This window comes from Muntiacus reevesi, chromosome 5 (assembly GCF_963930625.1).
Source record: "Muntiacus reevesi chromosome 5, mMunRee1.1, whole genome shotgun sequence".
Taxonomy (NCBI): Eukaryota; Metazoa; Chordata; class Mammalia; order Artiodactyla; family Cervidae; genus Muntiacus; species Muntiacus reevesi.
In genome coordinates this window covers 93,429,761-93,448,502 of record NC_089253.1, presented here as the reverse complement: position 1 = coordinate 93,448,502, position 18,742 = coordinate 93,429,761, and the positions used below count along the sequence as shown (strand labels likewise).

General features: G+C 51.3%; 1 protein-coding gene across 1 annotated transcript in view; it reads right to left on the bottom strand.

Annotated features, from left to right (window-relative positions):
- NPHP4 (nephrocystin 4) overlaps positions 1–18,742 on the bottom strand; it is a 137,749-nt gene that overhangs the window by 102,932 nt on the left and 16,075 nt on the right. The window contains exons 4-6 of the mRNA XM_065936860.1: positions 11,146–11,318; positions 10,004–10,068; positions 6,037–6,192 (exon numbers count right to left, since the gene is read on the bottom strand). Coding sequence (XP_065792932.1) covers positions 6,037–6,192; positions 10,004–10,068; positions 11,146–11,318 — 394 coding nt within the window. The remainder of the gene's footprint in view (positions 1–6,036; positions 6,193–10,003; positions 10,069–11,145; positions 11,319–18,742) is intronic.

The following is an 18,742-nucleotide window of genomic DNA, read 5'->3' as shown; positions in this document are numbered from 1 at the left end:
GGACCCAGAGCAGCAGGAGGTGAGGGAGCAGAGGGAAGGGAAGGACACATAAAGGATGCCTGTCACCCCCTTATTTTTGCAGATGCATAATATTCACATTCTGCAAGTTAATTCATGTGTCTACATCATAGGGCAGGACACATTCCCCTCCAGTGATTTCAGCGTTTTTAACACACAACCGCTGTCTTCTTCCTTGACCTTGATCCACAGGACCCTGTCACTGGCACATGCTTGCTGCTTTAGAGCCCAGATGGCTCATTTGCTGGTTACCAAACAACCCCTTGGCTCTTGATCACAATTAAACTCTTGGCCAAAAGAGGTGTTCAGAGTCAAGTGGCCCAGGGCTCCATGGGCAGTCACAGGAGGGGGGAGGGCTCCAGGTAAGGTGGCCACGACCCCCACCCCAGAGGGAGATGGCAGTGACCCCCAAGCTCCCTGTGCTCCTGTGAGACTCCCCACCTGCCTCCCACCCCACACTCGGAGCTGCCCCACACTCTCGGCCTTGACGCCATCAAGACCATATTATCTTGCCTCCCACCTGGGCTTCCATCACTCAGTCCAGGGAGCCAGAATCCCCGGACACACCTCAACCTCTGGGGCAGAGAGCATCCTGGGGGCTCCCACTGAATCCATGGAAGGACATACAGACTACAACTAGCACCCTCACCCTATCCACACTGAGCAGCAAAATCACCCAACCCCAAAGATACACCCCAGCATGTTACCAGCTCATGTCCCCCAACGCCAAGTCTTGTTTCCATGGAAGCATGAACGGGGAACAAGTGCCCTTCCCTGAGGGCTGCTCCCGCAAAGGGTCTGTGCAGCCCCCAAGCCAGAGGTCACTCCCTGGTCAACAAGCACTGGGACAGTGAGAACAGCCACCAGCCAGCACTCCCCTCCCCGCCATCTTCAGGTGCAATGGAAACAGAAGGAAACCCAGAGCTGACCCATTGCCTTTCCCAATGCAAGAGGCCCAGTTCTGAGCCTAGCTTAGCCAGAGACCTGTTCTGCGAACTTCCAGAAGCCACGACCAAAGAAAGAATAGCTTTGAGGGGCCCTCTGACAGGAGACAGCTCAGACCTCCCAGATGCCCTAAAGTAGCCACAGGGGGACCATGACAAAGGAGCCATCCCAACTCAAGACAGAATGTTCCAGACCAAAGAGCAGCCATTCACACTTGCCAGGCACACCCCGTGTGCCCAGGGCAGGGCTTCACTGACCCAATTCACTTGCTACCCAAACACATCTCTCTGGGCAGGTCCTCACAATGTCCCCATTTTACAGACGAGACCGGCCACAGCAGAGGCTCGGAGTGGTCACGTGGGGCCAGAGTGGAGCCTGCTTACCACCACAGCCTCGGGGCACTCCCCCAGCGTGCCAGCACCACCCACGGGCACAGCTTCGCCGCCTGACACTGTCGTTCCCTCCTTCAACCAGCACCAGCAGCCAGCACAGACACAAGGGGCAGCCCTGCTCCTACTTCTCAACGTTGCCTTTTCTCCTGGGACTCCCCCCGAACACAGCACAGAGAAAACTAGATGGTGAGAATCCCTCCCTAGAGACATCCTTCAAGGAAGCGCTTGGTAACACACCCCCACCAGAGGACCTCAGGCTCCCAGGGACATAGCTCCCCTGCCGAGGGTGTTTCATTCACCAGAACACAACTCCCAAGACAGAGAAAACATGGCAGCAACAGCAACAAAATGAAAATGAAATTTAGGAACAATTTAGACAGGAACGTAAATGAACTTGAGCTGGTCTATGTTTGCTCTAGATGGCAAGAATGCTCAGCATGTCAGACTGTTTGCAACCCCATGGATTGTAGCCTTCCAGGCTCCTCTGTCCATGGGATTTCCCAGGCAAGAATACTGGAGTGGGTTTGCCATTTCCTCTTCCAGAGGATCTTCCCAACCCAGGGATCAAACTTGCATCTCCCAAGTCTCCTAATTGGCAGGCAGGTTCTTTACCACTGGGCTACCTAGGAAGCCCCAGGTTTGCTCTAAAACACCTTCTATGGCCTGTGAAGACCGCGGTTGGACTTGAGGCCAGCCCTCACCCAGGAAGCATGCACTAACTCTGTACTTGGAGCGCAGGGGTGCAACCTCAGCCCCAGCACGGGGCCTGCCGCCCACAGGATCTATTCTACAAATACACGTTGAGTATTCAGTAAATTAATTACTATATAAAAGGTATACACTAACCTACTAGCAGTAGTTATCTCTGGGGAGTGAGGTTGGAAGGGAAAACTTTTAGTTTTATGAATTTATTGGATAAAGATTAACTCTGTCATTTTAACTGTCCTCAGCAAAGGACCAGAATCGAAGCTGTAGCGCACTGGTCCCTGACCCACAGCAGCCTCAGGGAGCACCGCCCTGTTCCTGGCCACTCCCTCACCGCAGAGGATCGAAGTCACTATCCAGGAACTTAGAAGACACATAGCCCGATTCCGGAGGGTGGACAGTCAGCTCGACCCGGAAGCCTGGTGGGAGAACCCCATCAGTACACAAGGTGCTCAGGCTTGGGGCACAGGGCTCCTCCCAGGACCCATATGTTGTTTGTGAAAGTGCAGCATCAGTAGTTTGGGGCTGGGGAGGCACCTCAGCAGGTGGAGGGCCGGCCCAAGGACACACAGTCAAGAGGGGCCACCACCACGTGGCAAGTCTGCAGGTCAATTCTCGGGAAAGCTCTGCCCAGCTCGGTTCAATAGATGAGAAAGCGGGGCTGGAGTCAGTGAGCTGGCGGGCCAGCCCGGGGACAGCCCCACACCAGCACAGAGTTGGCGTGCCGATGCTCGAGAAACAGGAGGGAGGGAGGATGGGTTCCCGGGGAGCAGAGGGCGGTGAGCCGGGCCAAGCAGGAGAGGAGAGATGACTGACAGCACAAGGGCCCAGCAGGGCAGTGGGCAGCGGTGAACCCCTGCACTGACGGCCCAGCAGAGTGCTCTGGGGCACCCCCTCCCCACCCCTGCCAGCCAAACCTGCTGCAGCTACCACACTTATGAAAACCACATGTGAACCTACAGTAACCTCCATCCACATTTCAGCTGAAAACAACCCACTCCTAGCACTGACATATATCCACTACCAGGCACAAAATAAATAGCTAGCAGGAAGCTGCTATATAACACAGGGAGCCCAGTCCGGTGCTCTGTGACGACATAGAGGGGTGGGATGGAGTCGGAGGGAGGTTCAAGAGGGAGGGGACATGTATACACTTATGGCTGACTTACAGTGTTGTATGGCAGAAACTAATACAACATTGTAAAGCAATTAACCTCCAATTAAAAATTTGAAAAAAAACAGAGTGAAAGCAACTCACTTCTCCCACATTGCGGTATTTTACAAATGAACAGATAACCAAGTCCCATCACGACATCAAAATAAAACCAAGCCCTCGGCAAGTTAGACAAGTGATTCCCACCACTGAGGCCAGCACCAGCCCCTGCCTGGGCCCCTCAGGGCCATAAAACACTATCCAGCAAAACAGCTCTTTCAAGAGTGAGTCACAAAAGCCCATGAGATCCTGTGCAGAATTTGTAACAGAAACAATAACCACTGTCAGAATGCGGGCTGGGTGCCTGGGAGGCTGCAGCTAGGGGCTGAGCAAGAGGGTCTCTGCTCCCAGGTGGTCTGGGGACTGGAGAGGATGCTGCCCTGGTCCCCTCTTCCTCAGAGGAGTGAGCACAGCTCCTGGCCACTGAAGGCAGCTCCCGCCCACCTGCTAGAGCGCATTCTGGTCATTTGTTTCTAAACAACAACATGAATTGTTCTTCATTTTTGCCATTTTACAGGCACCACCTGCATCCGTCAAAGGCCCCAGCGCCCACCACTCCACATCAGAGGCAAACCGGAGGCCAAGGGGGTTCAGCTCGTCCAAAAACGCGAATTCAGGGTCAGGAGCTGAACTCAAGCTCCTTGAATCCAGAACTCCTCTCCATGACGCAGCCCTTTACCCCTCCAGCCCGACCTGAGATGCTGAGAACAAACACGGGGTCTGTCTAGGCCCCTGAGCTGCTCCTGCGCCTCCTAGGAGGGACACAAAAGCCGGTCCACACTCCGCTTCGGTATCTTCATGTTTTAGCTGTAGTTCTACTGACCCCCGCTGGTGACAGATGCACATCAGGCCCCAAGAACATTCTGCTAAACACCCAGAATCCCAGGTCAGAAAGACTCATCCGCTGACTTCCTACTTCCTGCAGGTGCCCACCTGGGTGCCTAATACCTGCGCTGTCCGCGGTGGGGGGGGATGGGGGTGGGTGCCAGCGCCTTGCCTCCCAGACCAGTGGGCGGGGCGGGGCGGGGCGGGGCGGGGCTTAGAGCCGGATGTAGGTGTCTCATTCTCCATCACTCAGTCCTGCAGCACAACCAGGAGGTGATCTCTCCAGCCTGTAACTCTTACTACTCCTCCCTCTGGGCTAAACACGGGTGACTCACAGGGGGCAACATGGCTGCTTAGAGGGGGTGCTGCAGGGACGGGGGTTAGGGCTCAGTGACCCAGGACAGATCCAAACCCGGAACACACACACACACACACACACACACACACACACACACACACACATACACAAGAACATGCTCCTGTTCATGGTTAATTGGTCATTTCTGATATATCATCATCTGGTCTCTGAGATATTGGAGAAACAATGAGCTCAGGATGGTGACAACCGCCATACACCCATCCCAGGAGTTCGTGACCTCAGATGACAAGGTCTGCAGCCCAGCCTAGACCCCAGCACCCAGGCCACGTGCACACACATCATTGCTGAGACACACACTCCTTCCTGGAGCTGAGCCTCCTCTTTGGGTCCTGGGTGTTTCTGTTCTGAGCCAAACACTCGGCACCTCCCACCTTTCCTCCCCACTGCTCACACCCAAAGTCACATCCTGCCTCTCCTGGATGGAGCAGGGAGCCAGCTCCCCAACAACAGAGGTTCCAGCGGCACCAGGTGGGAAAGGCTGGTGCAGTCCCTTCTCCTAGATTCTTCCAGACGGCCAGAAAAAAGCCCCCAGAAGTGCCCAGAAGGAGCAGGAGGCCAAGGAGGTGCGGCCCATCAGTAGAACCTAAATGCAGATCAGCCCCCACCCAGAGGGATTCATGGTTGTGAAGGGCTGACCTTTATCAACCAGGAGAATCAACTCCTAAATCACACCAAGTCACAGCCCTGAGCCTGTCCCATGGATTTCACTTCCAAAGTAATCAAGCAGCTTCACTCGCAAGTCGAAAGGTGGACCAGCCCATTGTCAGTGGACAGGTAAATGGATAAACAAAAGGTGGTCCTTCCATACAATGGGATACTATTCAGCCTTAATAAGAAAGGAAATTTTGACACATGCAACAACACAGATGAACCTTGAGGACATTATGCCAAGTGAAATAAACCAGTCATGGAAGGACTGACGGAAGTGCAGGATTCCACTTCTGTGAGGTCTCTAAAGGAGTCAGTTCATAGGGACAGACAGTGGAATGGTGGGGGGTAGAGGCTGGAAGTGGGGGGCAGAGGGGGCAGAGAGATGGGGAATTGGTATTTAATGGGACAGAGTTTAAGTTGGGGAAGATGAAAAGGCTCTGGAGATGGATGGAGGGATGGCTGCACAACAGTGTGAGTGGATTTAATGCCACTGAGCTGCACACTCAAAACTGGCTAAAATAATAAGTTTTACGTTATACCTGTTTTACCACAATTAAGAAGTTACAATAACCAAGCCACTCATATGGTGGTCCAGCACGGGTGGGATCCAGCAACCATGGTTTTCCTGGTCATGGTCGTAAAGACATGAGCTATCTGCCTCATGAGACCATTTCCAGAGGAGAGAAGGCAGAGAGGACCCAAGGGATGCAAGGTATGTTCAGGAAGGGAACGCCAGTGAGAGACACAGCCACCCTCCTCCTCCTCCCCACTTCCCCCTTCTTCTCCCCCACTACCACTGGGCTGTTAGCCGGAGGGACCCAGCCAGCGCTCACCCCATGCAGCCCAGTTCCTACAAGATCTGATCTAACAGAGACTCATCAAGTGACCAGAAACAGAAGAGTCCTCACCTGATTCTCCGTGAGCTGGAAGGAGACCAGGTATCTGCTGCAGACCGGACACCAGAAGGTTCTCGGGAAGAAGGTGGAACACGGGCTCCAGAAGTGGGTGTGGCCTCAGCGTGTACTGCAGGCTGCAGTTCTCAATGAGGGTCATGTGCTTGTTCTCTGGGGGAGAAAACACCTCCTGTGACAGCTGAAACCAAGGCACCTTCAGTCAAACTGGCCAATAAGCCAAGCGTCTTGGGAAAGAGCCAGACAAACAGGAAAAGTAGTTTTCTAGGGAGAGAGGGGAATTGCTCTGTTCGTTCAGCCAAGAGCAAAAAAGAATCAACCCTTAAAAACTCTCTTTGGTAAAACTGCAATGAAAGAGACACCTGTTTTTGATCTGACATAATAGAATCTCTGGACTCACCTCTTCCCCTGAGCAGTGAAGTCAGGTATGGCTCGCTCCCATGATCAGAGGGACCCTGGAGGGCACTCTGACAAGAATATCTCTTCTTCAGTCTCAGCCTCGCATTCATTGATCCCCACAACACAGCAGGACTAGGTGCTGGGCAGCCAGCAACCTCCAAGACAGAGCTCTGTCCTCTAAGAGGACCTAAGCCTGCAGTGACTAAGATACAAGCCTACTGACACCTGTAACACATGGGAGAATGGGATCCAAACCCCAAGAAAATTTTGGATAACACACTGGGGAAGTGGGAAGAAGGAGAGTGTCCTGAGAAAGGAACCGCTGGGAAGAGTTCAGACAGAGTTCTCAGGGAGGTGGAGGGAAGGTGTCAGCAGAAACAGCACAGGGCCACAGGGCCTGGGGTTGAGGGGGACACAGACACGCCCTCAACACATGGCCACCAAATGGTGCCTCTTGCTACTGCTTGATTTCCTCCACTGACAGGGGACTCACCACCTTCTGAGGCACACTAAGTGATTTCATAAGAACTAAATGTGCATTCATTAGAAGATAAAACTGTATTATTGAAAATTGCATTTTTAATATCTGACCACTCCACACATGGGATCTGCTTGCTATAAGATGTTAAATGCCCTAAAAGGCACTCTGCTACATGGCTGGCTGGAGAACAAATTGGTACAACCTCCATGGAGGGCAAACGGAGGAAATAAAATAAAACTGCACATGGAGGGGCCCCCAGACCAGCAATCCCACTTCCAGGAATTTACCCCACGGATTCACGTGCACATTCACCAAAGAGCAAATGTTCACTGCACCTTCAACCCTCTGCTCCTACAAAACAGCTCCAAGTGTCTGTTTGGCGGGGGGTGGTTCAATCACAAACAGCAATTCAACTAAATGCCACCCAGTGGTAAAAAGAGTGAGCATGCTTCCTAGTGCTGATATGAAACACCCTTCAAGATAAACAGTTAACGGGAAAAATAAACATCTAGAATGACTAGACAGGGGCAAAAACAGGACCACGGGCATGCACATTTGCTCGTGTGTTATCAGAAGACACAGACAGACCCACAAGACCCCAGAGAGGAAATCACCTGTGATGCAGGTGAGGAGCCGAGCACAGGGGTGAGGAGACCTCACCTGAACCTTCTCATACTGTTTCATACTTTGAATTCTGGATTATGTGAGTGCATCACCCAGTCAAGAAAAATACCCCACATTTCTGGAAATGCCCCCTGAGAGGATGAACTGTCAGTCTGTGGCTGTCCCTCCTCAGGCCCCTCATACATCCATAGCCCCCATACCCTCCACCAGAACAGTGATCCTAAAATGGACCTGGAGGGGGAGGTGGGTGCTGATTGCTGTTTAACAGTTGCTGAGTCTAAGGATACTTCAGGAGAGAAAATGCTGGCAAGTTGATGATTAAATTCAACTGGGAAATAACCTAAAAGGGCTTCCCTGGTGGCTCAGACAGTAAAGAATCTGCCTGCAATGTGGGAGACATTGGTTTGATCCCTGGGTCAAGAAGAAACCCTGGAGAAGGGAATGAATATGCACTCCAGTACATTAAGGCTGTATATTGCCACCCTGCTTATTTAACTTATATGCAGAGTACATCATGAGAAATGCACAGCTGGACGAAGCACAAGCTGGAATCAAGATTGTCGAGAGAAATATCAATAACCTCAGATATGCAGATGACATCACCCTTATGGCAGAAAGAGAAGAAGAACAAAAAAGACTCTTGATGAAACTGAAAGAGGAGAGTGAAAAATCTGGCTTAAAACTCAACATTCAAAAAACTAAAATCATGGCATCCAGTCCCATCACTTCATGACAAATAGATGGGGAAACAATGGAAACAGTGACAGACTTTATTTTCTTGGGTTCCAAAATCACCGCGGATGGTGACTGCAGCCATGAAATTAAAAGACACTTGCTCCTTGGAAGAAAAGCTATGACCAAATCAGACAACTTATTAAAAAGCCAAGACATTACTTTGCCAACAAAGGTTCATCTAGTCAAAGCTATGGTTTTACCAGTAGTCATGTATGGATGTAACAGTTGGACTATAAAGAAAGCTGAGCACTGAAGAATTGATGCTTTTGAACTGTGGTGTTGGAGAAGACTCTTAAAGAGTCCCTTGGACTGCAAGGAGATCAAACCAGTCCATCCTAAAGGATATCAGTCCTGAATATTCATTGGAAGGACTGATGCTGAAGCTGAAACTCCAATACTTTGGCTACCTGACGCGAAGAACTGACTCATCGGAAAAAACCCTGATGCTGGGAAAGATTGAAGGTAGGAGGAGAAGGGGATGACAGAGGACAAGATAGTTGGATAGCATCACTGACTCAATGGAACATGAGTTTGAGCAAGCTCTGGGAGTTAGTGATGGACAGGGAAGTCTGGTGTGCTGCAGTCCACGGGGTTGCAAAGAGTCAGACATGACTGAGAAACTGAACTGAACTGAACTGACCCACTCCAATATTCTTGCCTGGAAAATTCCATGGACAGAGGAGCCTGGCAGGCTACAGTCCATGGGGTCGCAAAGTCAAACACAACTGAGCAACTAACACTAAAAGCCAGTCTTTATCACTAAGCTAAGTTTCTGACCAACTGTTCCTCTATCATGAGATTTTCACCAAATTCAGGGAGTGGAAGGAGGCTCAGTATTTCACACAGGCTGGAAGGCAGACACCAAGTTCCCACCATGGAATCCAGGCAACATCTCAGAGACAGAAAGTCAACCCCCACTGTCCCCAAACAGACCCACCTCCACTGCTAGACCCTGTTCACATCCCCCAGGTCAGAAAAGAGCACCACACCAGGCCCCCGAAATGGCTTGTCAGCCCATCCCTCTGCTTCACTGGGCACCCCTCCGTCCACCCTCCACTCAGCCAGCAGCCAGGGGGCGCCTCACATCTCTCCCAGGAGCACCCTAGGTGCTCGGGGGGAGAAGCCACAGAGGCAGGCAGGAAGCCCCCACTGCTCTAAGGCGGCCGCCTGGCGCTGAGTCCACACAGAGTAGGCGCCCCTGCAGGATGTCCCTGTAATTGGCACCACTGGATACCTTGCTGTGCTGGAGACAACCCATGCACTTTCCGGTCAGAGGCGTCCAAGGACAGCCGGTGACCATGTTCGACAGCAACTACTCACATAGGGGCAAAGCTGCTACCCAGAGGCCGGGGGGCCAGCAGCCCTCCCTCCAGGTGGACCCCACGGGGTCACCCTCACAAAGTTATGTGCTCCCTTCAGGCTCGTATGTCTCAGGTCTTTAAATTTTCTTTTTTTTTTTTAACTTTTTGGCTGCACCACTCAGCACGCAGGATCCCAGTTCCCCAATCAGGATGGAACCTTTAGCCGCTGTAGTGGGAGCACAGAGTCCCAGCCACTTGGCCGTCAGGGAAGTCCCCGGGTCTTTAAATTATATCAGACTCCAAGCCCACATTACACGTTCCTCAGATCTGTTAACACCTGAGCTAAGCCGGTGATGCTCTACTACTCAGGGAAGTGACATGACGAGCAGGTGCTGTGGAGGCCCGGCCAGACCGCGTCTCTTACGTTCCATGGGGTCCTGAAGCAGCGGGTGGAGGAGGGCTCGCGGGCTCCCATGATACAGTCTCAGCCTGCAAAACAAGACGCGTGAGCCGCACGTCAGCACCGTGCATTCAGTCACAGGACCCCAGCCACGCTTCTCTAAAGCTAGGCCTGTGGGGACCTCCCTCCACCCCTCTGGGAGCTTCCTCCACCCTCTGCGGGAAGCAGGGACGCCTGAGCACAGCATCGGCTCCGTGAGCCCACAGCGTGGGTGGGCAAGCTTGTCCAGGGTACACACTGCATGGTCCGAATGCAGCCTGAGCAAGGGCACCAGAATCAATGCCTGGGGAGCGGCTTGTGCCTGAAAGCATCCCAAGGTTTGAAACAACATTTGAGGGGCTTCCACGGCGGTGTGTCTAGAGTGGTGGTTCCCAACCAGGGAGGATTTTGCCCCGTCGGGGCAACTGGTAAAGTCTGGAGATGTTTTTGGCTGTCAGAGCTGGGCGGGGAGGGGGCTACTGGCATCTCATGGGCTGTGAAACCATACATTGTTAAGGACAGCCTCGTAACAAAGGCATACCTAGCCCAAAGTGTCCATGGAGCCAGGGTGGATAAGCCGCCATCTACAGTGACAACGCAAACCCCACCATGGCTGAAATGACCACACACCGTCTCACCCATCTGGGCACGTCCAGGTCCTAACATAGCAGAGCCTGGCACAGAGCGGGCCCCCAGCCAGGGTTTGCTGAGTGAGCCCCTACTAGTCCCTGGCAGCTTGCCTGGGAAGAACCTACTGCTTACACTCCGGACCCTTAGGAGGTGGACACTGCTGTCCATCAGGCCCAGATGATGAATTCAGAGTCAAGAGTTTAAACAGCTGGCCCAAGACCCCACAGGAGTACGGATGGAGCATGACTCGGCCCTCATCCTCCTTACGTCAGATCCCATCACCTTAGCCAAAGCCAGTCCTGCTCCCACCTGGAGAAGGATGGCTGGGCTTACATGGCAACAGCAAACACAGTTACAACATGAAGCAAAAACATCCCCAGGAGACTGTGATAAACACACACAAATGGACAAATTCAGAGCTTCCTATCATGAATGAGCCATTAATTCACACAGGGAGATGCTGGGAACCCTAACAACTGAGGAGACGAGGCAGATACCGTTTGTCCTGGGAGGTGGAAGTTGGAGATTCCGGCTTGTGGCTGAAGATCCGCAGGATTCCAAACCCACAGGACAGAGTCTGGAGGGTCCCGTCTCGTCTCCTGCCTTCAACGACCACCTCCACCACGGCCACGACATGAGGGTGGTTCAAGGATGTGTGAAAATACAAGGGCTGCCAAAGAAAAGTGGACAGAGTGAACACTCTTGACCTGCAAGAAGGAAGCTCATGGACACAGGCGGGCGCCCTCTTCACCCTCCACCATTCTCATGTCGATGCTGCAAACACACTGTGTGGGGAACAGCATCCCTTCCAGGCACGAGAAGAGAAGGGGCCAGGAAGGGAACCCCTCAGAGACAAACATTGGGGTCACAGCTCCTCCTTCCAGGACACCCAGCATCTGGATATAAGACTGTTTGCTCCTCCTTTGGGAGTTTTTCATCCACAAAAGATGCCAGAAGACATCAGAGCCTCTGGAGAGGAAAGGGGTTGTGGCAGCCGTGCTCCCCACCCCTGTCACCTGCCAGGACCATGAGCCCAAAGATGTAAGTAGCCCATGGCACCCATGTATCCAGTGAACTGCCCACCACACCCACACGTCCACTGAGCCACCCACATTGCCCACATGTCCGCAGAGCCCTTTCATGCAACGCCCAAACTTCAATCACAACTCGCCAATACTGACTCTAATCCCTATTTCCTGTGGAAATACCATGAGGCTGCATCTGAATGAATTCTGTTTTAACTAAGCAATATCCTGGGATTTCCTGAGGATTTCATTCTGTCATTTCCAACCCAGAATGAGATGGTTGGATAGCATCACCAACACAATGGACATGAGCAAACTCCAGGAGATAGTGAAGGACAGGGAAGCCTGGTGTGCTGCAGTCCACAGGGTCGCAGACAGTCAGACATGACGACTTAGCGACTGAACAACAACAAAAAAAATCTTTGTTTATAACAAATACAGCCTTGAGAATATTGAAGACACGATTTGGTGAGGCGGGGGTCCAAGCCAAGCAGAGGATACTCAAATTGTTACTAAAAGGTTTCCCACTTGTAGCTTCTCCATGGGGTGGGGAGTGAGAAAGACAACACAGACGGGTCAAACCCAGCTCCCGTCCTGAGATGCACATGCTCACATGGGAGCAGAAACACCTTCCTTCTGCCACTGTTTCCAATCTCCTGAAATCCAGTGCAGTCACTCTCATATAAAACGTCATAGACACAGATGACAGAAAAGGAGGTGCGAACTGGGTTCACGAATCTTCAGGGAACAAGCATCCCGGGAGCCCAGGTCAGTGCTGAACTGAGGCTCTGTACTCGAGGGGTCCCTGGCATCCAGCATCCTTGTCAGGGTGAAGCTCAGGTGGTAGGGTCACCAACTGAGCACAAAGACCACCCCCCAGTGCAGAGCCGGCCAGTCGGGCTGCAGCAATGTGATTTAAACTTGGAATAATCCCCCATTAACGAGTCATTATCACGGTGTCACCAAGAAAACGTTTACTGTAATCACAGACTGTCAGCCCAGGATAACAGAGAGACACATTAAAACATCAGCCATGAGATATAAATCGTTATTCTATTATCTTTTATTGCAAAATGATGAAATAATGACCACTTACAGCTGACAGGTGGTTGGACCAAGAGAGAATTATGTTTCCGTTTCCAAGACTTGAGGACTGTTTTAAAAAGCCCCACCATAAAGTCAAGTTTGTCATTATCTCACCTCCCACATTTACACCTGTGCATATCGGTTTTATGGACACTACCCACTTTTCTTCTTGGCAGTGAAACAAACATTGTCAGCTCTGATGCAGAGCAGGCATAATCCTCCAGCTTAGAGGTCACCTTGAAATCCTTTGCCCAGAGGCGGTAGGACCAGCTGCTTTGGGCATGTCTCAGGTACCAATTGGACTTCTCTGGTGGCTCAACTGGTAAAGAATCTGCCGGCAATGCAGGAGACCTGGGTTTGATCCCTGGGTTGGGAAGATCCCGTGGAGAAGGGCACAGCCACCCACTCCAGTATTCTGGCCTGGAGAATTCCACGGACTGTATAGTCCATGGGGTCACAAAGAGTCAGACATGACTAAGCGACTTTGACTTTCACATACCAATTCATGGCTATTGCCTCTCCATTTCCTTTACCACTGCAAACAATTACTGAGACCAAACTAACCACAGAGCCCCACTCTGGTCTGTCCCAGAGACTCCACTTTCACAAGTAGCGTCGACCTTGGAAGCTCAGCGTGTTACAAGGCAACACAAGGTCTGAGTGCCTCATCCCCTCACTACTGATGGGTAAGGACTAATGCTTTTCCAAATGTGATTTACTGCCTCTCTAATGAGTGTGCCATGCATATTAAAGGATTTCTAGGGACTTCTCTGGTGATCCAGCGGTTAAGACTTCACTTTTCAATGAAAGAGGTGAGGGTTCGATCCCTGGTCAAGGGGCTAAGATCCCATGTGTCTCTCAGTCAAACAAAACAAAACACAAAACAGAATCAATTTATTGGAACAAATCCAATAAAGACTTTTTAAAATGGTCCATATTAAAAAAAAAAAAAAAAAAAAAAGAATTTCTAAGGAACCTGGAAACAGGATCTAGCCCTCAAGAAGTTCAAATGTAAAGATTAATTTGTTGTTGTTCTTCAGTCACTAAGTAGTGTCCAACTCTTTGTGACCCCATATACTGTAGCACACCAGGCTTCCCAGTCCTTCACTATCTCCCAGACTTTGCTCAAACTCATGTCCACTGAGTCCGTGATGCCATCCAACCATCTCATCCTCTGTCACCCCCTTCTTCTTCTGCCCTCAGTCTTTCCCAGCATCAGGGTCTTTCCCCATAAGTCGGCTCTTCGAATCAGGTGGACAGAGTATTGGAACTTCAGCTTCAGCATCAGTCCTTCCAGTGAATATTCAGGACTGATTTCCCTTAGAATTGACTGGTTTGATCCCCTTGAAGTCCAAGGGACTTCTCAAGAGTCAGCTTAGGCAGGTAGAAAACGCACACCCTGCCCAGGGCTGACCAGCTCAGAAATTCTGTTCAAATAAAAGCCCTAAGGATGAACCACGCAGTTCTGTGGCTTCAACCCTTCAGGCACCCGGTCGGGAGATCCCCAGAGGAGCCCAGTCACCTAGAACCCAGGTCCCCTACCCCCACCGCACCCCCGTGGGCTTGGTCAGACATCCCAAGCATGATCAAGCAGTTCTACTAACAAGCCCTCCAGGAACTTCCCTGGTGGTCCAGTGGTAAAGAATTCTCCTTCCAATTCAGGGGACACGTATCCAATCTCTGGTCAGAGAACTGAGGACCCAGTTCCACATGCCACAGAGCTACTAAGTCCACACACAACTACTGAGTCCATGCACCACATCAAAAGACCCCGCATGATGCAGCTAGAACCGGACACAGCCAAGTAAATAAATATTTTAAAAACCAAGCCCTCCAGGGTCAGGATGCCTGGCGGCGGCCATGCAAAATGCCTGAAGATGCATCAGCTGCCACCGTGGGATTAAACGTTGAAGTCAAGCCCGTCCAATTACCTAGAAAGAAGCCGTGGGACACAGCAGAGTGGCGCTCTGGTCCCCCCACGCCACAGCTCACTCATCCACCCTTGACAAGGTGCCCCCCTGACAGGATAAACTGGTTAATAAATCACAGAAATGCTCCTGTCTTAATGTCCTCATCTTCAAAAACGCCGACATTTTGCCTCAGGGCTGAGGGTCCATTTTTCACACACGTGACAGAATCGAAATTGGGCCTCAGATGAAGACAGGCATTGGTGTAGAGGCTTCGTCCGTGGCTGCCCAGCTGCTCGACCTGCCCTAAGTGACACACACTCTTCCGTCCCAGGCTGAGGACAAGGCCGGGGAGAGAGGCGCAGAAATTAAACTAGTACCTTCCAAACAATTTTGTTTTCCTCTTCTTTGACCTCACCACGCGGCCTGTGGGATCTCAGTTCCCCAACCAGGGATTGAACCTGTGGATACATGGTGTCCTAATCACTGGATCACCAAACAATTTTCTTTAGTAAACCTTTAGTAGGGTAGCTTCAGGAAGGTAAATACACCACATATCCATCTGCCGCCACTGTCTGTCAGCTCAGCCTTCCATTGGAGGCTCAGAACAGTTTGCTGCACACAACCGGCTGCAAGACTGACCGCTCCAAGCGCAGTGAATCCACCGAGCAAAACTCTCCTCCGGGAGATGCAAAATCTCTAATTCCAGTCAGAAGCTTCCACTCATCTGGGGTGGGGCCCACCATTATTTGTAGGAAAAGAACACAGCTCTGGAGACATCGCCCCCACCCCCGGCCCCCCGCACCAAGAGCATTATCTGACTCAAAGCCTCTGTGGAGCCAGGGTTGACAAGCTCCCATCTACAGTGACAACGCAAACCCCACCATGGCTGAAATGACCACACATCATCTCGCCCATCTGGGCAATTTCCAGGTCCTAACATGATAGCCAGGCACATAGCGGATCCCCAGCCAGTGTTTGCTGAGTGAGCCCCCACTGGTCCCTGGTAGCTTGCCTGGGAAGAACCTACTGCTTACCCTCCGGACCTTTAGGAGGTGGACACTGCTGTCCATCAGGCACAGATGATGAATTCAGAGTCAAGAGTTGAAACAACTGCCCCAAGACCCCACAGGAGTAGGGATGGAGCAGGACTCAGCCCTTAACCATCTTACATCAGATCCCACTCCGTCAGCCAAAGCCAGACCCACTCCTGCCTGGAGAAGGATGGCTGGGCCTATTCAGAAACAGCAAACCCAGTTACAACCTAAAGCAAAAACAGCCTCAGGAGACTGTGATGAATACACAGAAGCTGACAAATTCAAAGCTTTCTATTGTCCCCACATGTATGTCTATGTGCTCAGATGTTCAGTCATGATCAACTCTTTAAAACCCCATGGACTGTAGCCCACCAGGATCCTCTGTCCATGGGATTCTCCTGGCAAGAATACTGGAATGGGGTGCCATTTCCTCCTCCAGGGGATCTCCCAGACCCAGGGATCGAACATTCAGCTCTTAAATCTCGTGCAATGGCAGGCAGATTCTTTACCACTATCACCACCTGGGAAGCCCACATGGTAGACAGTTCAATCACCAAACAACTAAATCCCTATGGAAACATTAAGGGGAGATATCATTTCTCCTTCTATTCATTCACTCACTTCTCTACCCACTCCCCACCCCATTTCTGGCTCAGGGTCCCCAGGAGTTGTTTCTGTTGAGCCAGACACTAAAGAAATCCTCCTAGGTGACATGGCTAAGACCAGGCGCTCTCAGCAAAGACGGCACCCTGGAGCCATGCTGGATTCCTGCTTTGCAGATGGTTTACGTCAGGAGCAGCTCCTGGAACATGAGAGTGGGTAAGGAGAGAGGAGGGCATGTTCAGGAACCTGGCGATTAACCAAGTCACTGGGCAGAGCCTGCTGGAGTTTCACTTGGATACACTGACATTTCTTGACAGCATCTACTTGTTTTTTAATTTTATTGAAGTAGAGTTGATTTACAGATGTTGTGTTAATATCTGCTGTATAGCAAAGTGATTCAGTTATACATATATTGTTGCTGTTGTTCAGTCACTACATCATGTTGGACTCTCTGCGACCCCATGGACTGCAGCAGACCAGGCTCCTCTCTCCTTCACCATCTCCTGGAGTTTGCTCAAACTCATGTCCATCGAGTCAGTGATGCCATCCAACCATCTCATTCTCTGCTGCCCTCTTCTCCTCCTGCCCTTAATCTTTCCCAGCATCAGGGTCTTTTCCAGTGAGTCGGCTCTTTGCATCAGATGGCATATTCTTTTTTATATTCTTTTCCATGATGGTTTATCACATGATATTGAATATATCAATAGTTCCCTATGCTATAAATATAAACCAGTTTGAATCTGCTAACCCCAAACTCCCAATCCTTCCCTCCCCCAGCCCCCCACACACCCCTTGACAACCACAAATCTGTTCTCTATGTCTGTGAGTCTGTCTGTTTCATAGATACGTTCACTTCTGCCATATTTGATCTTGGTTCTGGCTGCCTGTGAAGAATCACTAGGATTCCTACCCAGTGGCTCGAGTAAAATAAATACAGGAGGAAAAATGAGCCTGTCACTGCAGACTGAGCGTGGTTAGTTAAGGAAAGAATTTAAGGGAGAATTATGTCCATCGCAGAAAGAAAGTGCAGGAACTGCATGGTGCTTTTGCCTCTCAGATTATTTTTTAAAGATATCTTTTGAGAGGCTGAAAGAATGATCGACCATCTCAGCGCAAGTGAAGGGTGATTCGTCTCCACCGAGGGCAGCCTCGAAGGAGAACACAGAGTCCTGAGCTCAGAGCTGAGAGGCCTGGAGCGGGTGCCCTGTGGTCCGCCAGGCAGAGCGGGGAGGCTGGGACAAGACGGGTGTAAGGAATTCATCACTCCCGGAAAGAAACACCCGGCTCGGCTCAAGGCAGGGCTCCTTTCGTCCATGGTCTTTCCTACAGGACACTGTTTGCAAAGTAATGAAACAGCATCTTCTGTCAGGGCTGTGCATTACAAGGACAACTCATTCAAAACCCAGAGCCCACATGGTTGATTCATGAGTCTACACAGAGACCAGACAACCACATCAACTTCCAGATGGGTCCCTGCTACTGGCCGCTGGTAACCTCCATCACATCACCCCTGCTGCTGCAGCTGCTGCTGCTGCTGAGTCGCTTCAGTCGTGTCCAACTCTGTGCGACCCCATAGACGGCAGCCCACCAGGCTCCCCCTCCCTGGGATTCTCAAAGCAAGAACACTGGAGTGGGTTGCCATTTCCTTTTCCAGCACATGAAAGTGAAAAGTAAAACTGAAGTCGCTCAGTTGCGTCCAACTCTCAGTGACCCCATGGACTGCAGCCTACCAGGCTCCTCCATCCATGGGATTTTCCAGGCAAGAGTACTGGAGTGAGGTGCCATTGCCTTTTCTGCATCACCCCTGAGCCACAACCAATGGGTAGAATCAGAAAAGCCCAGGCGATTAGTAAAATCAGAAAAAGATCTTCACCAAATTTCAGAATCATCTCTAAAAAGGGCAAATTGTGTTTCTCTCTATTCCCATAGGTGTGTACACACAGCTTTGCTCAGATGACACAACCCCGTAACCAGACCCTCCTCATATCCAGGCCACCCCAGGAACACACCACATTTCATGTGCACATGTACGTCCATGTACACACACACACACACACACACACACACACACACAGATGACACAACCCCGTAACCAGACCCTCCGCATATCCAGGCCACCCCAGGAACACACCACATTTCATGTGCACATGTACGTCCATGTACACACACACACACACACACACACACACACACGGCAAAGCAGAATCTCTGTAGTTCACTACACTCTGAACGTCAAGGACAAGAGGACAGTGCTGGTGGGAGGATGCTGCCAAGCAGCCCATCAGGATGGACCGCTCCTGGGGCAGCACTGGCCTCTGCTGCCTGCCTGGGGCATAGCACCTGAACACAGCTCTGGCTGAGCAAGTCCGGGGCCTTGGCACCCCTTCCCAACCAAAACTGCTCTGTTCCCCAGCACTAGCCTCGCTGCGATCAGTA